This window comes from Pempheris klunzingeri, chromosome 16, assembly GCF_042242105.1.
Source record: "Pempheris klunzingeri isolate RE-2024b chromosome 16, fPemKlu1.hap1, whole genome shotgun sequence".
NCBI lineage: Eukaryota > Metazoa > Chordata > Actinopteri > Acropomatiformes > Pempheridae > Pempheris > Pempheris klunzingeri.
In genome coordinates this window covers 1,146,886-1,163,522 of record NC_092027.1, presented here as the reverse complement: position 1 = coordinate 1,163,522, position 16,637 = coordinate 1,146,886, and the positions used below count along the sequence as shown (strand labels likewise).

General features: G+C 46.2%; 1 protein-coding gene across 1 annotated transcript in view; it reads left to right on the top strand.

Moving 5' to 3' along the window:
• Positions 1-16,521, top strand: part of LOC139215153 (F-actin-uncapping protein LRRC16A) — a 29,643-nt gene extending 13,122 nt beyond the window's left edge. Inside the window, exons 4-38 of the mRNA XM_070846023.1 lie at positions 869-928; positions 2,018-2,139; positions 2,924-3,021; positions 3,110-3,180; positions 3,612-3,685; positions 3,888-3,963; positions 4,105-4,193; positions 4,445-4,539; positions 4,886-4,972; positions 5,060-5,163; positions 5,383-5,460; positions 5,923-5,999; positions 6,212-6,316; positions 6,785-6,854; positions 6,952-7,033; positions 7,127-7,226; positions 7,685-7,739; positions 7,900-8,072; positions 8,217-8,285; positions 8,402-8,495; positions 8,633-8,731; positions 8,816-8,944; positions 9,090-9,212; positions 9,308-9,483; positions 9,964-10,051; positions 10,131-10,298; positions 10,457-10,514; positions 10,745-11,001; positions 11,249-11,364; positions 11,603-12,107; positions 12,285-12,327; positions 12,514-12,717; positions 12,864-12,998; positions 14,175-14,330; positions 14,718-16,521. Coding sequence (XP_070702124.1) covers positions 869-928; positions 2,018-2,139; positions 2,924-3,021; positions 3,110-3,180; positions 3,612-3,685; positions 3,888-3,963; positions 4,105-4,193; positions 4,445-4,539; positions 4,886-4,972; positions 5,060-5,163; positions 5,383-5,460; positions 5,923-5,999; positions 6,212-6,316; positions 6,785-6,854; positions 6,952-7,033; positions 7,127-7,226; positions 7,685-7,739; positions 7,900-8,072; positions 8,217-8,285; positions 8,402-8,495; positions 8,633-8,731; positions 8,816-8,944; positions 9,090-9,212; positions 9,308-9,483; positions 9,964-10,051; positions 10,131-10,298; positions 10,457-10,514; positions 10,745-11,001; positions 11,249-11,364; positions 11,603-12,107; positions 12,285-12,327; positions 12,514-12,717; positions 12,864-12,998; positions 14,175-14,330; positions 14,718-14,842 — 4,161 coding nt within the window. The 3' untranslated portion in view covers positions 14,843-16,521. The remainder of the gene's footprint in view (positions 1-868; positions 929-2,017; positions 2,140-2,923; positions 3,022-3,109; positions 3,181-3,611; positions 3,686-3,887; positions 3,964-4,104; positions 4,194-4,444; positions 4,540-4,885; positions 4,973-5,059; positions 5,164-5,382; positions 5,461-5,922; positions 6,000-6,211; positions 6,317-6,784; positions 6,855-6,951; positions 7,034-7,126; positions 7,227-7,684; positions 7,740-7,899; positions 8,073-8,216; positions 8,286-8,401; positions 8,496-8,632; positions 8,732-8,815; positions 8,945-9,089; positions 9,213-9,307; positions 9,484-9,963; positions 10,052-10,130; positions 10,299-10,456; positions 10,515-10,744; positions 11,002-11,248; positions 11,365-11,602; positions 12,108-12,284; positions 12,328-12,513; positions 12,718-12,863; positions 12,999-14,174; positions 14,331-14,717) is intronic.
• The last annotated feature ends 116 nt before the right edge of the window (positions 16,522-16,637 follow it).

Here is a 16,637-nt window from a genome sequence, read left to right as displayed (position 1 = left end):
CTCAATAGTTTTATCCCTCTCCATATCCTGCAGGCTTTTACAGGTGGGGGCTGCTTATACATCATTCAGAGCCTGATTTAAAGAACATTTCTGAAACTTATTTTATGATTTATGGAGTAACAACATACGTCAGCACAATGAAACAAGAACTTTATCCAATGTTCACATTCCTGTTGTGGAAATGTAAGCAAATGAGTGCATTTTCTATTAAATAATGCCTCATTTGCATATTTAAACGTAATGTTTCAGACGTATAATAGCAGAAATAGTCGTCTTAAATGAAGTAACCAACTGTAGAAGTTTCATGGTGCTGCATCCTGTTCATCTATAGCGTCTCCCCTTAAAGGCCAAACCCAGTCATTGTGTGTGTGCATTAACACAACATCAGGCTTTCCCTTCCCTGGAACTGCACGCCCCCACGCCAGTAAAAACAAACACAGGCGTGTCTGGATATACTGTGCAGTGCCTGTGAGATACTGAGGCCAATCAGCAGTCGTGGTTACATTCAGGTGTTCTGAATTAAAGCTGTGGGCTCAAACCTTTGTCACATGTCATCCTCCCCCTCTGTCTGTCTCTCTCTAAGCTAAAAGCCAACACACCTCAGAGTGTCTGTGCACCACCTGACATCTCTCCGTGTCCCTTTAATGAAAGATTGTCTGTATCTGCGTGTGGTCAAAGTTTCTGGGAAAGTCCTCCGGTTCTCAGGAGGAGGCAAATGAGTTCTCCTTTGGGACACACAACTTTTCATTTGTTATTTGTTGCAGCACAAAAAAAGAAGAAAAAACAGTTTCCCAAAACTCGACATGTTGCAAGATGACCTCGATACACTCACTGCTGAATTTCATAATCTGCCTCCATCTCATTTTAGGTCGAACACTCCTTCAGCTACTTGGATATCCAGGGAATCAGCAGCAACAAGCCCACTCAGGTACACACACACACACACACACACACACACACACACACACACACTGATGTCTTTCAACACCGCCTGCCCTTCAGGGAGGATGAGGAGGGATACTACAAAATCCTCTAAAGGATAACTCTGGTGTTTTTAAACCTTGGGCTCTATCTTTACATACTTTGGGTTCCAGACTAGTTGAAGCAGAAGCTTTAGGAATTGGTCCCCTAGATCATCACCCCCGTCAGCAGGCAGCCAAGAGTGTGCTGCAAAGTGAACTACAATAGCTGTAATGTAATCCTTCAGGGCAACTGAGCCAAGTCGCAGCACGTCCACTAAAAGTTGTTTTTGTCACCAACAGGCTCAGATTCTTGTATATGAAACAGACAGACCTGTAAGGTCATTTTTGTTCTGTTCAAAGCCACCAGACTACATTGATGAAAACGGTAATTTATTGATTAGTAGTTGTCGATGTACCTTTCGTTTGTTTGGTGTTATTATGTGACTTTGGTGTTTTAAAGAACTGGTTTGGATCCGACACAATCTTTGTGTGACACACAGAAACACAAACAGACTGATCTAACTAACCGATCTAGGCAGCAGTAGATCAGCAACTCCTGTGTTCTGCAAGGTTAAATGACCTTCTTTTTCAATGGAGTCTGGTTGGTTTGAATAGCGCCGTACAACGGCTGTTTCTGGCTAAACAAAAAGGATCTTCCAGGTCTCTCTCTGTAGGGATCCTTTTTGTGATGTATTCAGGCTCTTGGAATAACATCTGAGCCTGTCGGTGGCAAAAACAAGCTCTTTTAGTGGACCTACTGTGATCTGGTGCCCTGAAGGATTACATTACAGCCATTGTAGCTCGTTAGCCACCTGCTCTTTGTTCTTCTTCCAGAATTTTGTTATTTTTCACACAGAATATGTAAAAATAGGGCCTAGGTTTAAAAATATCAGTTCTCCTCCAACTCTTTACGCCGTATCCTCTTCTTCTCTGGTTCTTCTCCATAGTGTTTGTCTTTCAGAACAGGTCAAGTCAATAAGAATAAGTGCTCGGTCTCTTTGTATGGATGCTGTTTTTTCACCTCATTAGCGTTTGGACTCTTTCTGTTCATGCAGCTGGTGCTGGAGTACGAGCGCGGCCCATGGAGCCTCCGGCTGGGCTCGGTGGACGAGGTGGACGAGGTGATCGCTCACATCGGCAGCTGCCTTCAGAGGATCTGCCCGACCGGCTCACCAGCGTAGGTACCACACAGGAGCCCGAGCTAGAGCTTCAGCTGCTGGACCGTTCTCACTCCGGATGACTTTAAACTCCACAAATGAGCTGTAAAGTTATTCAACGTGAAGGAAAGTCAATATCAGGACTGAATAAGAAACAAAGGATGATGTGAGACTGTGTGATAGAACAAATAGAAATATGTAAATACAGTAGTATGTCAGCATTACTAGTCTTTACTGGTCTTTACTAGTCTTTACTAGTCTTTACTAGTCTTTACTGTTTCATTTGTTATCACAGAGATGAATTCTTTGATGTGTGTTTTACTGTAAAGTGATTTCTAGAGTATTTCTATCATTTTGAATAGTTTTATTTTTAATTATTAACAGAAAAACTCTTCTTTATTGAAGTGATAGTTTAACACCTTAAATCATCATCATGTGAGGATTTGCTGCTTCATTTGTTTTATAATCATTGTAAACAGAATGTTTTTGGACTGATGGACTGATGAAGCCACTTTGAGCTGCAGAGACTTGATGTTAAACTAATCAGCTGATCGATACATGATGTATTGATGAATGGATCAGGGTACATTCATCAATAGTAACCATGTTAGATGCAGTCTCTCTCACCTTTTGGCTCGTTATAGATGCACTTGATGCATTTAAACTTGTGTTTGGGTGGGAAACCATGTGAGTGGACAGGAAGCAGAAAGGTTTAGATCAAGTTTAGTAGTAAATGTTTCTGTCTCCCTCCCTCCCTCCCTCCCTCCTTCCCTCCCTCCCTCCCTCCCTCTCTCTGTAAGGAAGGAAGGTGATGAGGAAGATGAGTCTGAAGCCTCCAGAGAGGACGGCTGCCCTGCAGGCCACCTGGGAGGGGCAGGGATCAGCAGACCTGGGCCCCTGCGGTAAATCAGCCCCCCACATGTGAAGAATACGTCCAGTCAGACGTCTGAAGTGTGTCGGAGCTCTGACGTGTTGACTCTGTGTTGGCAGGCGGCTTTTCTCACCAGTACTGGTGTGTGTGTGACCACCTGGGTGTGCCGTACAGGGAGGAGGTCCAGTGGGTCGGTGCCGCAGCCTGAAGTCATCTTCCTGCTGCTCTTCTCTCTTATTTCTACTTTTTGTTGTCTCCATAGACTTTGTTCTGTTTTTTTTTTAACTGCTGAGATCTTTTATGTGCTTGTTTCACACACAGCTGCCTCCAGGAGCTTATTCTTCTGCTTTTCCTGCTAACTTCTTCTTTGTCTGCTCACTTTATGCTTGTTTTTCTTCTGCTAAATGGTCGTTTTATTGCTTGGGCTTCCTCATGTGATGCACTTTGTGTTCCTTTCTCCTTCCATGTCTTCCTCTGCTCTTCACCTCTGTTTGCCTTTCCTCTCTGCTTCTATGCTGCTGTTGGATTTAGTTTCATGTTGCACCTGAACGCACCATCATGAAGCTGTTTCCCCTCTTTGTTGTTTCATCTCCCCCGTCTCCCCCTCTGCACCTCCTCCAGGATGTGGACACCATCTATCTCACCCAGGACACCAGGGAGCTCAACCTGCAGGACTTTATCCACCTGGAGAACAGGTTTGTGCTCTGACTTTCACTTTTTTCACTTTCTGGCCAAGATGAAGGTGAGATGCTGATGAGAAACAGTTTTACCTGCTGCTCTCCTCTCCGTCTGAATAATTTTATTTTGAACAGCAGTAGTTTCTGAAAACCTAAACTTTACTGTTAACGTCACTCTGTAGAATATCTGACATGTGTGTTGGTGTTTTTGTGGCTGCAGGGATCTGGTGGCGATCATCGCAGCTCTGGAGTACAACCAGTGGTTCACTAAACTCTCCACCAAAGACTTCAAAGTGGTAAGTGATGCAGACAAAGTGTGACAGTATGAACCACAGTATGATGTGGAGGGAAAGTGAACTAGACCTCCAGTCACTAAAACAAGAATCACTGGCAGTACAGTCAATGAAATGAAAGGCGTGTGTGTTTCTGCCCTCCAGTCCACAGATGTGTGTGAGCAGATCCTCAGGGTGGTGGCTCGGTCCAGCCGGCTGGAGGAGCTGGTGCTGGACAACGCCGGACTCAGAAGGTCAGAGGTCGAGCAATACAACTGAAACTCGTCCTGTTAAAGCGACTTTCCCGGCAAACTGATGAGTGCAAAATAACTTTTTCATTATTTTATTTCATGTGATTCCTAATAAACATTCATCCCACGTGGACTTTGGTCCGACGTGACGACGTTTATCTTGCTGATGTGTGCGATGAGAGGTGGGAGGTCATCGCTCTCACAGAGCTGCTCGCTGACTGTGACGCTTCGTTTCTTCTCCTTCTCCTCTTCAGTGACTTCGCTCAGAAACTGGCCAGCGCTCTGTCTCATAACCCGGCCTCCACGCTGCACACACTCAGCCTGAGCAACAACTCACTGGAGGACAAAGGTTCAAATGAGTGCACACACACACACACACACACACACACACACACTCTTAATGGTGTGACTGATCTATTAGTGTTTGTTCCTTCTAAAATATGAAAATGATTCTCACTAACATCCACAGGCGCCACTACCATTGTTCCTCTTCTACTCATTTCTCGTTTTAGCTTTTGCACTAAAATGATCCTTGGTGGTTTAAAACGTGGCCTCCTGAGACACGCAGACGCTCTTCTTCTGTAAAGCCTCTCTCAGGTGCAGCCATGCGCCCTCTGGTGGCCGTGTTGCAGCCTCTCGGCTCTGAGGAGTCCGGTAGCGTCGGTGACTGGATGAATGTGTGTGTCTCTCTGCAGGAGTTTCTGCTCTGAGCGCTCAGCTTGCCAAGCTGCCCATGGGCCTGAAGCACCTGAACCTCTCCAGGACCTCCATGTCTCCTAAAGGTGAGCGCACACACAGAACACAGATGTGGTGATGCTGCATTATCAGCCTGGATTCTTTTCTCTGGAGAGTTTCTTCATTCTCCTCAGGTGTGAACAGCCTCTGTCAGGCTCTGTGTGCCAACCCGGCCGTCGCCACCGCCCTCACACACCTCGACCTGTCGGGGAATTCGCTCCGAGGCGACGACCTGCAGGTACGTGGACGCCTCCCCTTCGTCTGTCTTATCCAACCTCAAGACGAAGTCTGCTGTCTGCTTGTTAAGGGTTTCCAGGGAACGCTGGGCAGCGTTAAAGACAGAGAGATCTCACGCTGCGGTTAAGGCTGTCTGTAATCTGTAATCTGTGATCTGTGATCTGTGATCTATGATCTGAGGTTGTCTGGATGTCAAACATGTCTTTTGTTTTCTGCACAGAACCTGCACAGCTTCCTGAGTCACTCAAACTGCCTGGAGACTCTGGATCTGTCCAACAGTGACTGTTCCCTGGAGCAGGTAGACACAGCTCACACACACACACACACACTCACACACACACACACACACACACACTCACACACACACACACACACACACACACACACTCACACACACACTCTCACACACACACACACACACACACACACACACACACACACACACACTCACTCACACACACTCACACACACACACACACACACACACACACACACACACACACACAGCACACACACACACACACACACTCACACACACACACTCACTCACACACACACACACACACACACACACTCACACACACACACTCACTCACACACACACACACACACACACTCTCTCACACACACACACACACACACACACACTCTCTCACACACACACACACTCACACACACACACACACACACACTCACACACACACAGTTTAGTTCAGTTCAGCCTCTTTTTTTTACTAAAGCTCAGTTTTGTGTTTCTTAGATATGTGCGTCTCTGCTCAGAGGATCTTTGAAGCATCTGTCTGTCCTCAACATGTCCAAGACTGTCTTCTCTCACAGGTCAGATCCTAAACTCACACCACAGATGTACCACAGACCTGCTGCCTGCTAGAACCAGTCTGCAGCTTCAAGTGTTATTGTTTCAAAGAGTGAAAATGAATAAATCTACCACCATTCAACAAAGAGCACTATTAGATGTTGTGTAAAGGTTCAGCAGTTAGTTTACTGTCTACTGTGTTCATTTTAAAATGTCCCTCCTCACATTCACACAGGAAATGTAAAGAAATCCCGTCGTCCTTCAAGCAGTTCTTCAGCTCTGCTCAGAATCTGAGCTCAGTCAGCCTGTCGGGAACCAGACTGCCTCTGGAGGCCCTCAAGTACGTGAATATCCGCTGGGGGGGGGTCCCGGTAGCTCACCCACATTTCACTAAACATCACATCTAAATCAGTGTTTTACTTCTGAGCAGACTCAGAGAGTTTGATTGCTACACAAATCTGAATAGTGTGAAAGGTTCATTCCTTCATTTTGGCTTGTGGCTACGAGTGAAGAACAATAGTTCCATGTTGCACTTTAACATTAATAACTGACTCTATTTATAGTGTACAGATACAGCTGATGGCAGAATCAGTGACAGAAAGGACTTTCTGGTTTACATCATTGTTCAAGTCACACAGACAGAAATCCATGAAAGACAAGGAAACACAGACTAATGTCTCTGGCAGAGTTGTAGGACAGAGAAATTAAAACATGCAGCTAAAAGGGAAACAGGAAGAATTGTATTGCAGAAGAAGAAAGAAGGTTTGGCACTGACATTGCTGAGCTGGATGAACCTCTCTGTCTGCAGAGCATTGTTGTTGGGACTCGGCTGCAACCCAAACCTCAGTGACGTGTCTCTGGATCTCAGCTGCTGTGAGGTAAAAGCAAACACACATCAGACGCGCTGAGAGACGGACGCTGACGGGTCCTTTAACCAGTTACTGAGCAGTAATCATACGTGTGTTTGGCTCTCAGCTGCGCTCAGGAGGCTCCCAGATCCTGGAGGGCTGCGTCGCTGAGATTCCCAACATCTCCAGTCTGGACATCTCTGACAACGGTGAGGACGGACAGTTTAGATGTGGAACGTTTGTGATGCTGCTGTTCTGACTCTGACGGCGGCCTGTTGGTGTTTCTGTGCTGCTTGGCTCAGGTCTGGACATGGATCTGACCACCCTGCTGGTCTGGCTGGCCAAGAACCGCTCCATCAGACACCTCTCACTGGGCAAGAACTTCAATAACATCAAGTCCAAGTGGGTGACAGACTCACGGCCTTTTAATGACAGAAGTAATAATTAACAATGTGTCTTATTATTCTGCTATTTGATGTCATATAAAGATTTAATTGAAATACTCTGATGAATCAGATCCGTCCGTCCTGCTCATCGTTGACTGATTATCTTTGTTTCCACACCAGACAAAACTAAAATGCTTCTACAAATCGTTGTTTTATTTAGTTTGGATGCATTTAGAATCTGATTTTAAAAAGAGAGAGAGGTCACGTCGTCACGTCGTACAGACCTGGATCCTCAGACACCAGCAGCATTCATTTCTCTATCAGTTCTCTGTAAATCAGACACTGAGCGCCCACATTCAGCCGGCGGGGAACGATCCTTTGTTTTATGACCACATTTTCACGTCACTACGATGATATGATCATCAGTTCTGCTCGGAGACACTCCTGTTTAATTGTCCGCTAATCTTTCTCCAGGAATGTGGCTCATGTCCTGGACAACCTGGTTCACATGATTCAAGAAGAGGATTCAGTGAGTGACGCTTTAACATCGGATCAACTCCTCTCGTTCATGGTCTTTCTCTGCGTCTGCCTGTTTCTTCTCTCCTCTGTTTTAGATTTAGTTCACGCTGAAGCGTTCATTAGAGCCTTTGGTTGAAAGGATCCTGCCTGTAACATGTTTTCCCCTGCAGCCGCTCACCTCACTGTCGCTGGCTGATTCCAAGCTGAAGGCCGACCTCTCCATCGTCCTCAACGCTCTGGGCAGCAACACCTCTCTGACCAAGGTGGACATCAGTGGGAACGCCATGGGAGACATGGGGGCCAAGATGCTAGCGAAAGCCCTGCAGATCAACTCCAAACTCAGGTGAGCCGGGGGGTGGGAAGATGAACACAATATCCTCTTTAAGCTATTTAAGATCATCACAGATGATGCTATGAGGAAGAGGAGAGGACAGTTTTTCCTTGTTTACCTGTGTGTGTGTGTGTGTGTGTGTGTGTGTGTGTGCAGGACAGTCGTGTGGGACAGAAACAACGTCAGCCCTCAGGGTCTACAGGACGTCGCTGCTGCTTTGGAGAAGTAAGTATGAAGCAGTCTGTCAAGGTAACAAGTCTAATCCTAACAAAGTCAGAGTCGAAGGGCGTGACGTTCACAGTTATGGGAAACATTAGTTTACTATTCTCTCTCCACATCAGGAACTACACCATTCGTTTTATGCCCATTCCCATCATGGATGCTGCTCAGGCACTGAAGGCGAGCCCAGAGAAGACGGAGGACGCCTTACTCAAGGTTATTGTCCTGTTGTGGTTTTTCATATATGATCAGTGTAGATTGAAGCAGTGCTGTAAATTGTCTTCAACGGCCTCCGCTGAGTATTTAAACACTGCTCTGATATCACAGTTCTGAAGGTGTGTTTTGTGATGCAGATGGAGCAGTACCTGCTGAGAAACCACGAGACGCGTAAATACCTGCAGGAGCAGGCGTACAGGCTGCAGCAGGGGATAGTCACCACCACCACACAGCAGGCAGGCACACACACACACACACACACACACACACACACACACACACTCAGACGAACTGACTGAGCTCACCTCTCTGTGATGCAGATGATGGACATGATCTGCGTGAAGGTGCAGGACCACCTGAACTCTCTGAGGTTCACAGAGACCAGCCCGGTGCAGGAGGACATGAAGGTGGCAGAGAACCTTATGAAAGATGCCAGGAACTCCAAGACGGTAAGAAGATGTGGTTCACACCACATATACGACCGTTTCACACCTCAGTCCACTAACAAGGTGGATTTTTAGCTTCAGATCTAAGAAATGTTTCCGATAAAAAGTTTCTCTCTGTCTTTCCCATCGTCTCTCATCGTCCCTCCAGCTGCTTCCCAACCTGTACCACCTGAGGAGTGGGGGGTCCAAGGGGGCGTGTGTCGGAGCCATTCAGGACAAGCTGGAGTCGATGGCCGGAGAGGTGGCCAGGGTGATGGACGAACAGCTGCAGGTACCGAACTGATGCCACAGTAACATCCCAACATGTTTTCTAATCTAAGTAAAGTGCAGTGTGACTTTTAAACTGTACCAACACGCCCTCCCTAGACGATGCTGGTGTCCATGGTGGACGCCGCTGAAGGCCTCTGTCCTAATGTGATGAAGAGGAGCAGCCTTCGCCAGGAGCTGCTGAAGGCCGGAGCAGGGAGGATGACGGTTCCTCGCAGCTTCATCACCACCACGCTGCTGGAGCAGTCCGGGGTCGACATCATCAACAAGATCAGGTCTGACGTGCTGCCTGTGTGTTTATGAAGTATCATCAGGTCTCACTGAGTCCTAAGGTCTTATCTTCAGTGAAAGACTGGTGTTCTCAAGAGAACAAGTCCAGTATTTAGCTGAGTGAAAGCAGCTGATGTCTGATTTCAAGCTGATAAATATTTTTTTTCCAGACATCTGTCATGTGCTTCCATAACAAATTAGTTTCCTGTGACGTCCCTGTGATTGTGATTATGCACACTGAATGTAAGCACGGGTGGTGATAACCTGGAGCCTGACCCATTCACCATTCCTAGCAGAGTTTTATGTTTTACTATTTGTTGACATCCTTCCTCCACTTTGTCTCAAGTCATGAATCACAGATCACTTAGTTAGTTAAAAAGGTTTAAAAGCAGCAATGATTGTTAAATGTTGCATGTCATCTTGGTGAAATGGAGATTTTTAAAGCTAGATGTTACTAAATGTGTGTGTTTTTTCTGCGTGGACAGTGAAGTGAAGCTGAGCATGGCGTCATTTCTATCTGATCGCATCGTGGATGAGATCCTGGAGTCTCTGTCCAGGTCGCAGCACACACTGGTCAGTGTCCTCTCTGTCTGTCCATCTGTCTCTCCTTTCGTCTGTTTTTCTGTCCACTCATCCCTCCGTCCTCCTCCAGGCCGACCATCTGACCAGGAAGGTTCAGCCTCTGCTGCGCCAGGAGCCCCAGGTGGAGGCAGAGGTTCTGGATGAGGTTGTTCTGCAGCCAGAAAACCACAACCAGGAACAGAAGGAAAGCCGTGACCCCCGCAAGAAACACGGGCTGGAGGATATGGACACGTGCATGGTTAGAAAACACCAAGCCTCTCACTCCCAGCGCGAGTACCCATTCATGTGGACACCACCAGTGGCACCATGAAAATATTTTTAAAAATCTGCTGTAAAACCAATAATTTGAAATGCATTTTTACAAAATGAGAGTGAAAACCTTTTTCTCCTCTTTAGATGACCAAGAGGAAAAGTATTCTGGTCCGGATGCTGCGCCCCGTCTCTGTGGCCTTTGGTGAGTGACGCAGAAAATCTCATTATGGTGTCAATTTGTTCAAGTTGCCGCTTCTTCCACTCAACAGCTCAATCACATCTCTTCATGACCATGTGGACCCATAAACTATCCCAAAGAAAAGGTCACTTATGTCGTAAAAGGACAGACAAAGGTCCTTCTGACCAGTGAATTTTAGTAAATCCATGCAGAGAGAAAAGGTGTGCAGGAATAGTCTTCTGTGTGCCCAACAGAGATGGAGTTTGACCTGGACAAGGCTCTGGAGGAGGTTCCTATCCATGTTGAGGACCCCCTTCCTCCTCCTCCTCCTCCTTCACAACCACAGGACAGGATGTCGGCCTACTATGGAGACCTCCCCCCTCCCCCCGCTCCACTAGACACTAAGTCTGTCTGTTTGGGCGAGCTGCCGCCTGTGGAGCACAAGACGCTGGAGCACCACACCAAACTCCGCCCAAAACCCAAGAAGAGGACCAAACCCAGCCGACCACCTGTAGGTCTCCACCGGGGGGGAGTAACACAAGTGTTTTATATCATTAGGTTTCATGTTTGGTCTGCTGGTGCTTGATTTTATTACAAAACATATTAATCATCAGTAAAAAGATGTCATCACTCTGTCGTCTTCAGAATCTTTGACTGTTAAGGATGATGCAGCTTTAATATTGATGTTGAATGTTTACTTGTTGAATACTCAACATGTAATTAAGTCTGTTTTTATTCCTGCTGCTGTTTGTTTCTAGCGGAAGACCACTGACGGCTCGGCGCCAGAAGGGGCCGAGCACAACAGCATCGTGGGAAAGCTGGACGAAGGCCTGGATGACTTCTTCTCCAAGAAAGTCATAAAACTCGGCTTCAAGTGAGAGTCAAACTGAAACTTTGTTTTCTGCAGTTTTGTTAAGTTGAACAAAAAAGTATTTCTTTAAAGAGATATTTTGATGTAATCTGTGTGAAAGACAACTCTGAAATATAGATAATCTCCTAAAATGATTAAAAGTACAGTTGTGTGTCATCAACATAAAAAGTAACCAGATGTTTCCTCAATGTGAATAAAAGTATATTGTTATAATTCTGTTGTTATTTTTTATCTTCTCTAGACTCCCCAGTGTGAGAGGTCCGTCCTCCAGCACGCAGGAAGCAGCAGACAAGAAACGTGAATCCAGGAAGAGTGGCTTTTTTAACCTCATCAAATCCCGGACGTCCCGCTCCGAGAAGAGCCACGGAGCCGCCTCCATCAGTCCACCCCAGCCTGCCTCGTCCACCGCTGCTCCGACCTCTTCCTCCGTTAGCCCAGTGACTGAGGAAACGACGCCGACGTCCTCCACCACGCCCATGAAAAACACTGGCACTGTGGCGGAGCCCCATCAGGAGCTCCACAGGGCGCCGTCCTTGGACCACACAGATTCTGAGGTGGAGGCCTCTCCTACCGCCACTGAACCTGCTGAGGAGGAGGAGGAGGAGGGGGAGGAGGAGGAGAAAGATGTGGAGAATTTGGAGAAGAAGGAGAACCCCCACATTCCACGCCATATTGGAGTTCCTGTGATGGGCATGGACCTGCTGGCTGAGATGAAGGCCAGACAGGAGAGAATGGCTATAAGGAAGGTGGGTGGAGGCCATGGGTCAACATTTATAGTATTTATCAGGATACTGTAGCATATTTAAAGGTGTGAAAACAGAGCTTGTATTGTCTCTTCTTTGCTTGCTCACGCATAAGACAAACTTGGAAATAAAGAGGTTTGTCGTTATTATAATTAAAGCTCTCCGTCTCTCTGCTTTCAGTCTGAGTCGCCATCCTTGCTGGACAAAGTGGACGGTGACAAAGGTGAGTTTCTTTAAAGTCCCTTTAGGGTCCGATGGTGCAGTTTCATCAAACATATCCTGAAAACTGATTCCACTTGACTTGGCGTCCACAGTAATTAGTCCAGTGGTGTGATTAGTGAGTCGGTAGCAGTGTTTCCAGAATGTGACACCTCATGACTCCTAAACTGTCCTTGTCGTTTTTCTGCAGCCAAGTCAGACGTCCACCCCCCCGCTGTTCCGGCAGATGCTGATGAGTCCAGACCGGAGCCGGCTCCCAGGTCAAAACCACCCGGCGTCACCCCCAAACCACCCCCACCCCAGGCCTCTAAGCCCCTACTGGGGCCCCGCACCTCTGGGCCCCTCAATCCTTCCAGCCCAACCAGTCCCAGGCCGAGCAGCACCGACATGTTCGGTAAGGACACTGGGGGGCTCTGAGGGTTTTAGACTGTGGGGCATCAGACAGACACGAGAGGCTGTTATCGCTTCAGAGTACTGATTCCTATATTTATGTATCTGTACTGAGAATCAATCGTTGTTTCACTGATGTGTGTTTGTCAGACGACACTGCTGAGGCTCCAGCAGGCAGCCCGTCTGCCAAAGGACCACTTCCTGCCCCTCGCCTGAAGAGGGCGCCGTCAGAGCAGGAGAGAGAGAGCACCGGCAGCACTCCTGCAGGAGCGTCTCCTCTGGACGGTCGGTGTCTCCGTCTGACCTCAGTAAACAAGGAGCTAGCTGTAGCAACAGTAACTGTAGTGTGTTAATGAAGAGTTTTAGCCAAACCTGGTGATGGTGGTAGCAGGAGTCTGAACGAATAGAAACCTTTAGATTCATACAGCATATTAATAGATATTGGTGGTGTTGTATGAAAATATGGTTCAGATGCTCAGCACACATCTCTGCTGTCTCTGTCAAACACAAAATACCAAAAGAAATTCTTCACATCAACAGTTTATTTAAAAGTCATTATGTGTCACTAAACTATTTAAAGTGCCCAAATTTCAGGGAAGAATTGACCAAACATATGATGAATTAACTTTCAGATCACAAACATGGGCTTATTTTCACACATTCAAGGAGATCATTTATGTTTCCTTCTGCTCCAAAGTCTCAATCCCAACACACAGCAGGCATAATTTATCAATCAAAGATAATGTCTCTAACAGTGCTCAACACTGATATTTGTTGACATCTCACATTCATCAATTAGCCACATTTAGCGTAGCATTCATCTTCTCAGGGCTTCTGCAGAACGGGTTGAAAAGAAGAGGAGAAATCATCTGCAGACAATCTGAGGATGATAATAAAAGGATGTAAAACGACCGCTGCTGCCGGGATGTTTCCCTCTGTTGTGATGATGAAGGTCACATGACTCAGCACGCCCTGTGAACCGCAGCGTAGCTGAAAATATAACATTCAATTTAACAGGTGACAACTTGTTTAATGAGGGCTTCCTGGGTCGGATTCGACGCCTCCACACAGCACACACACCACGAGTGAAGCGAAGGTCCAAGCCTGCACTTGGCACGTCCAAGTGTCAGCATGTGTGTGTGATTTAACACTTGCCTTGTGTAATTAAGTCTCACAGGGAGTTTTTCTCTTTAAACAATGTTTTTAACATCACAGAGAAGAAGAAAAGGTCACTTACATGTTTTAGGAGCCTTTTGTTCTTCACATGGTCCCACCTTCAGCGGAGGAACAGTTTTACTGGAGTGGTTTCTCAGCATGAACAGCATGACTGTGATCTGAAACGGATTAAATAAGTAAAACTTCACAGCACAGAATGATGATGTGTGTGTTTGGGTGACGTATTTCTTACGGATGTTGATTTATTTCTTTATTTCTTGATCTTTTTTTTTTTTTTACCTGCAGTTGAGTTTCCCATGGACGGCGATGCGTTCGAGCCCCCCAGTGCAGCGGTTGAGCCCGGCGCTGGTGGCAGACAGTGGTCGTCTCTGAAGGGATCAGCCGGTCCTCCCGCTGACCGGGAGGACGATCGAGAGCGAGCCAAGTCCCTCCCCACCTACGGTGCGATATTCCATATTATAAATGACTCACTGAGTCTCCACTAATGTCTGCAGGTCATTTATGAAGCAGATTTGTTTCTTCTGTGTATATTCATCAGTGTGAGAGGCTTTTAAACTTTTTAATGTTAGAATATGACACTAAACATATGAACGGAGTACGAGGGACTACCACCGTGGTTTTCTAGTTTTTAAGTCCAGAAACAAAAGTTACTTTTCTTAGATTATTTACTTGAGGTCTTTTGTCTAATTTAAGGGTTTAGATGTCTGTTGTCCCCTAGTTTCAGAGTCACCTAAAAGTATCACTTTGTCTTTATAGTAACTCAGGTGGACGTGAAAGTACTGAAAAAATGATGTTCCTCATCTACATTTCCTCTCTCTCTGTCTTCAGTGAGGCCTCCCTCTCTGGCAGACACTGATCTCAGTCCAGCTGAGGAGGAGCCCCCCCCTCCGGCCGCTGAGCTCAAGTCTGACATCAAATCAGAGGACGAGTCCGACAGCAGTCCTTCAGTGTGACGGCAGCAGGACGTTTACGGCCTCTCAGACCCTCCTCCACTCCTCCAGGACGCCAATCACAGCCGACAATGATCAGATTTTTTTAACCTCTCCTGGTGGGGCACACGATCACACACGGGGTCGGTCCCAGCTGTCCGTCACTCTGTCCACTGCTCTGATTGGACCACAAAGAGCCACCAGATGGGTTTTATCTGGTGCAGAGACAATCTGGGGTCCAGCGAGGAGCAGCTCAGTTAGTCCAAAGCACTGAGAGAATGAATCTGACCGGGTTGGTTTTACTGTATTTCTGTAGCTGGTTATTCTACCAGCTGGTCGCCTGGAGACACGACTCTAAATATCTCTTTTTTAACTTCTTGTCCTGAAAGAAAAAAACTGTCCCCAGATTTTAAAAAGCCAAAGCAGCTGGAAGCAGAAACATCCTGCAACAACAAAGTGTCAAAAACCAAAGAGTTCACGCTCCAGCCAGTTAGCTGCTAATGATGCTAACTGACTGGTTATTCCACTTCAAGGTGATAGGCATGATGGGAAATGTTACTTTGAGCATGCACTGGACTCGTCCGTATGTCAAAAACAGACCAGATATTTCAATAAGCCATGACTTTAATGTTCTTACATATACTGAATCACTAGTCAGGGTTTTCAGGCTTTACTTGTACCGTTGTGTCTTCTGTTTCTGCAGCTTTCAACCGCTTCTCAAGGTCTTCATCAGCAGATGAAGCTATAATATACAGTCATAATAATAATAATATACAGTATGTACCCTCCAAACTCCATCTGCTGATGGAGACTGAACGCTGGAGTAGAAAGCTCTGGAAAAAGATTCTTTTGTCAAACTGTTTCCAAAATGTTTTTCCAGCGAGCTGAGATCATTCGTCCTGTTCCTGCTGCAGTCGACCATAAAATAAAGTAAATAATAAAGTAAAACGAGGATTTTTACAGTGTGGCTGTAGATGAAAACTCTCTTGGTTGAGTGAATGCTGTGTTCATGTCACGTTAGAGTCACCGGGATTCACAGTTTCTGACTTAACACATAACAGACTCCTGTCTCATGTCATGTCTTTAGACCTCACAAGTCCATCTCAGCCGTGTGCAAACCTGGGAGACGTTTCCATGGCTACTGTCCATCCTTCACACCTCAGTGGGTGGAGACAAACGGAGGCTCCGCCCACTGAGGTCCAGCTCTACCAATGAAATTATTTCTGCCAAAAGCTAAAACCTGCGGTAAAATAGTGCCGTCGTCTCCACGGGAGACATTTGGGCTTCAGCACCTTTTATTTTCAAGCCAAAGTGTCTAACTCACTGCTGCTGTCCTTCTCACACACACTGACCTGTTAATCACACTGCTGCACTTACTGATGTCCACGTATCAGTGTAAATATGTAAATGTGTACTAACATCACTGTGTTTGTGGTTCTGTTTATAAAAGAATAAAATGGGGTTTATAATAGTAAAAATATTGTATTATGAGCAGGAAACCAGTTCAACGTGCTGCTGAAGCTTCACGGGTCTCCGTTTATATCTGGTGATGGTTTTCATTTTACTGGGAAATATTTTTGACTTTATTTTTTAAAAATCAGTTAAAATGTGTTTTGTTGTCCGTTTGGCTGGAAATGTCCCATCAAGCTGTCAGATGTTCCTGTTTTTGTATGTTTAGACCAATAAATACCGTTTTACTCTCAGACCCTCTCTCTCCTCTTTAGTCTCTGTCCCTCTCTCCCCCCTCTCTCTCTCTCTCTCTCTCCCTCCCTCCCTCTCTCCCCCACTTTAGGCTTCATATACGAGCTGTTTAAGTCTC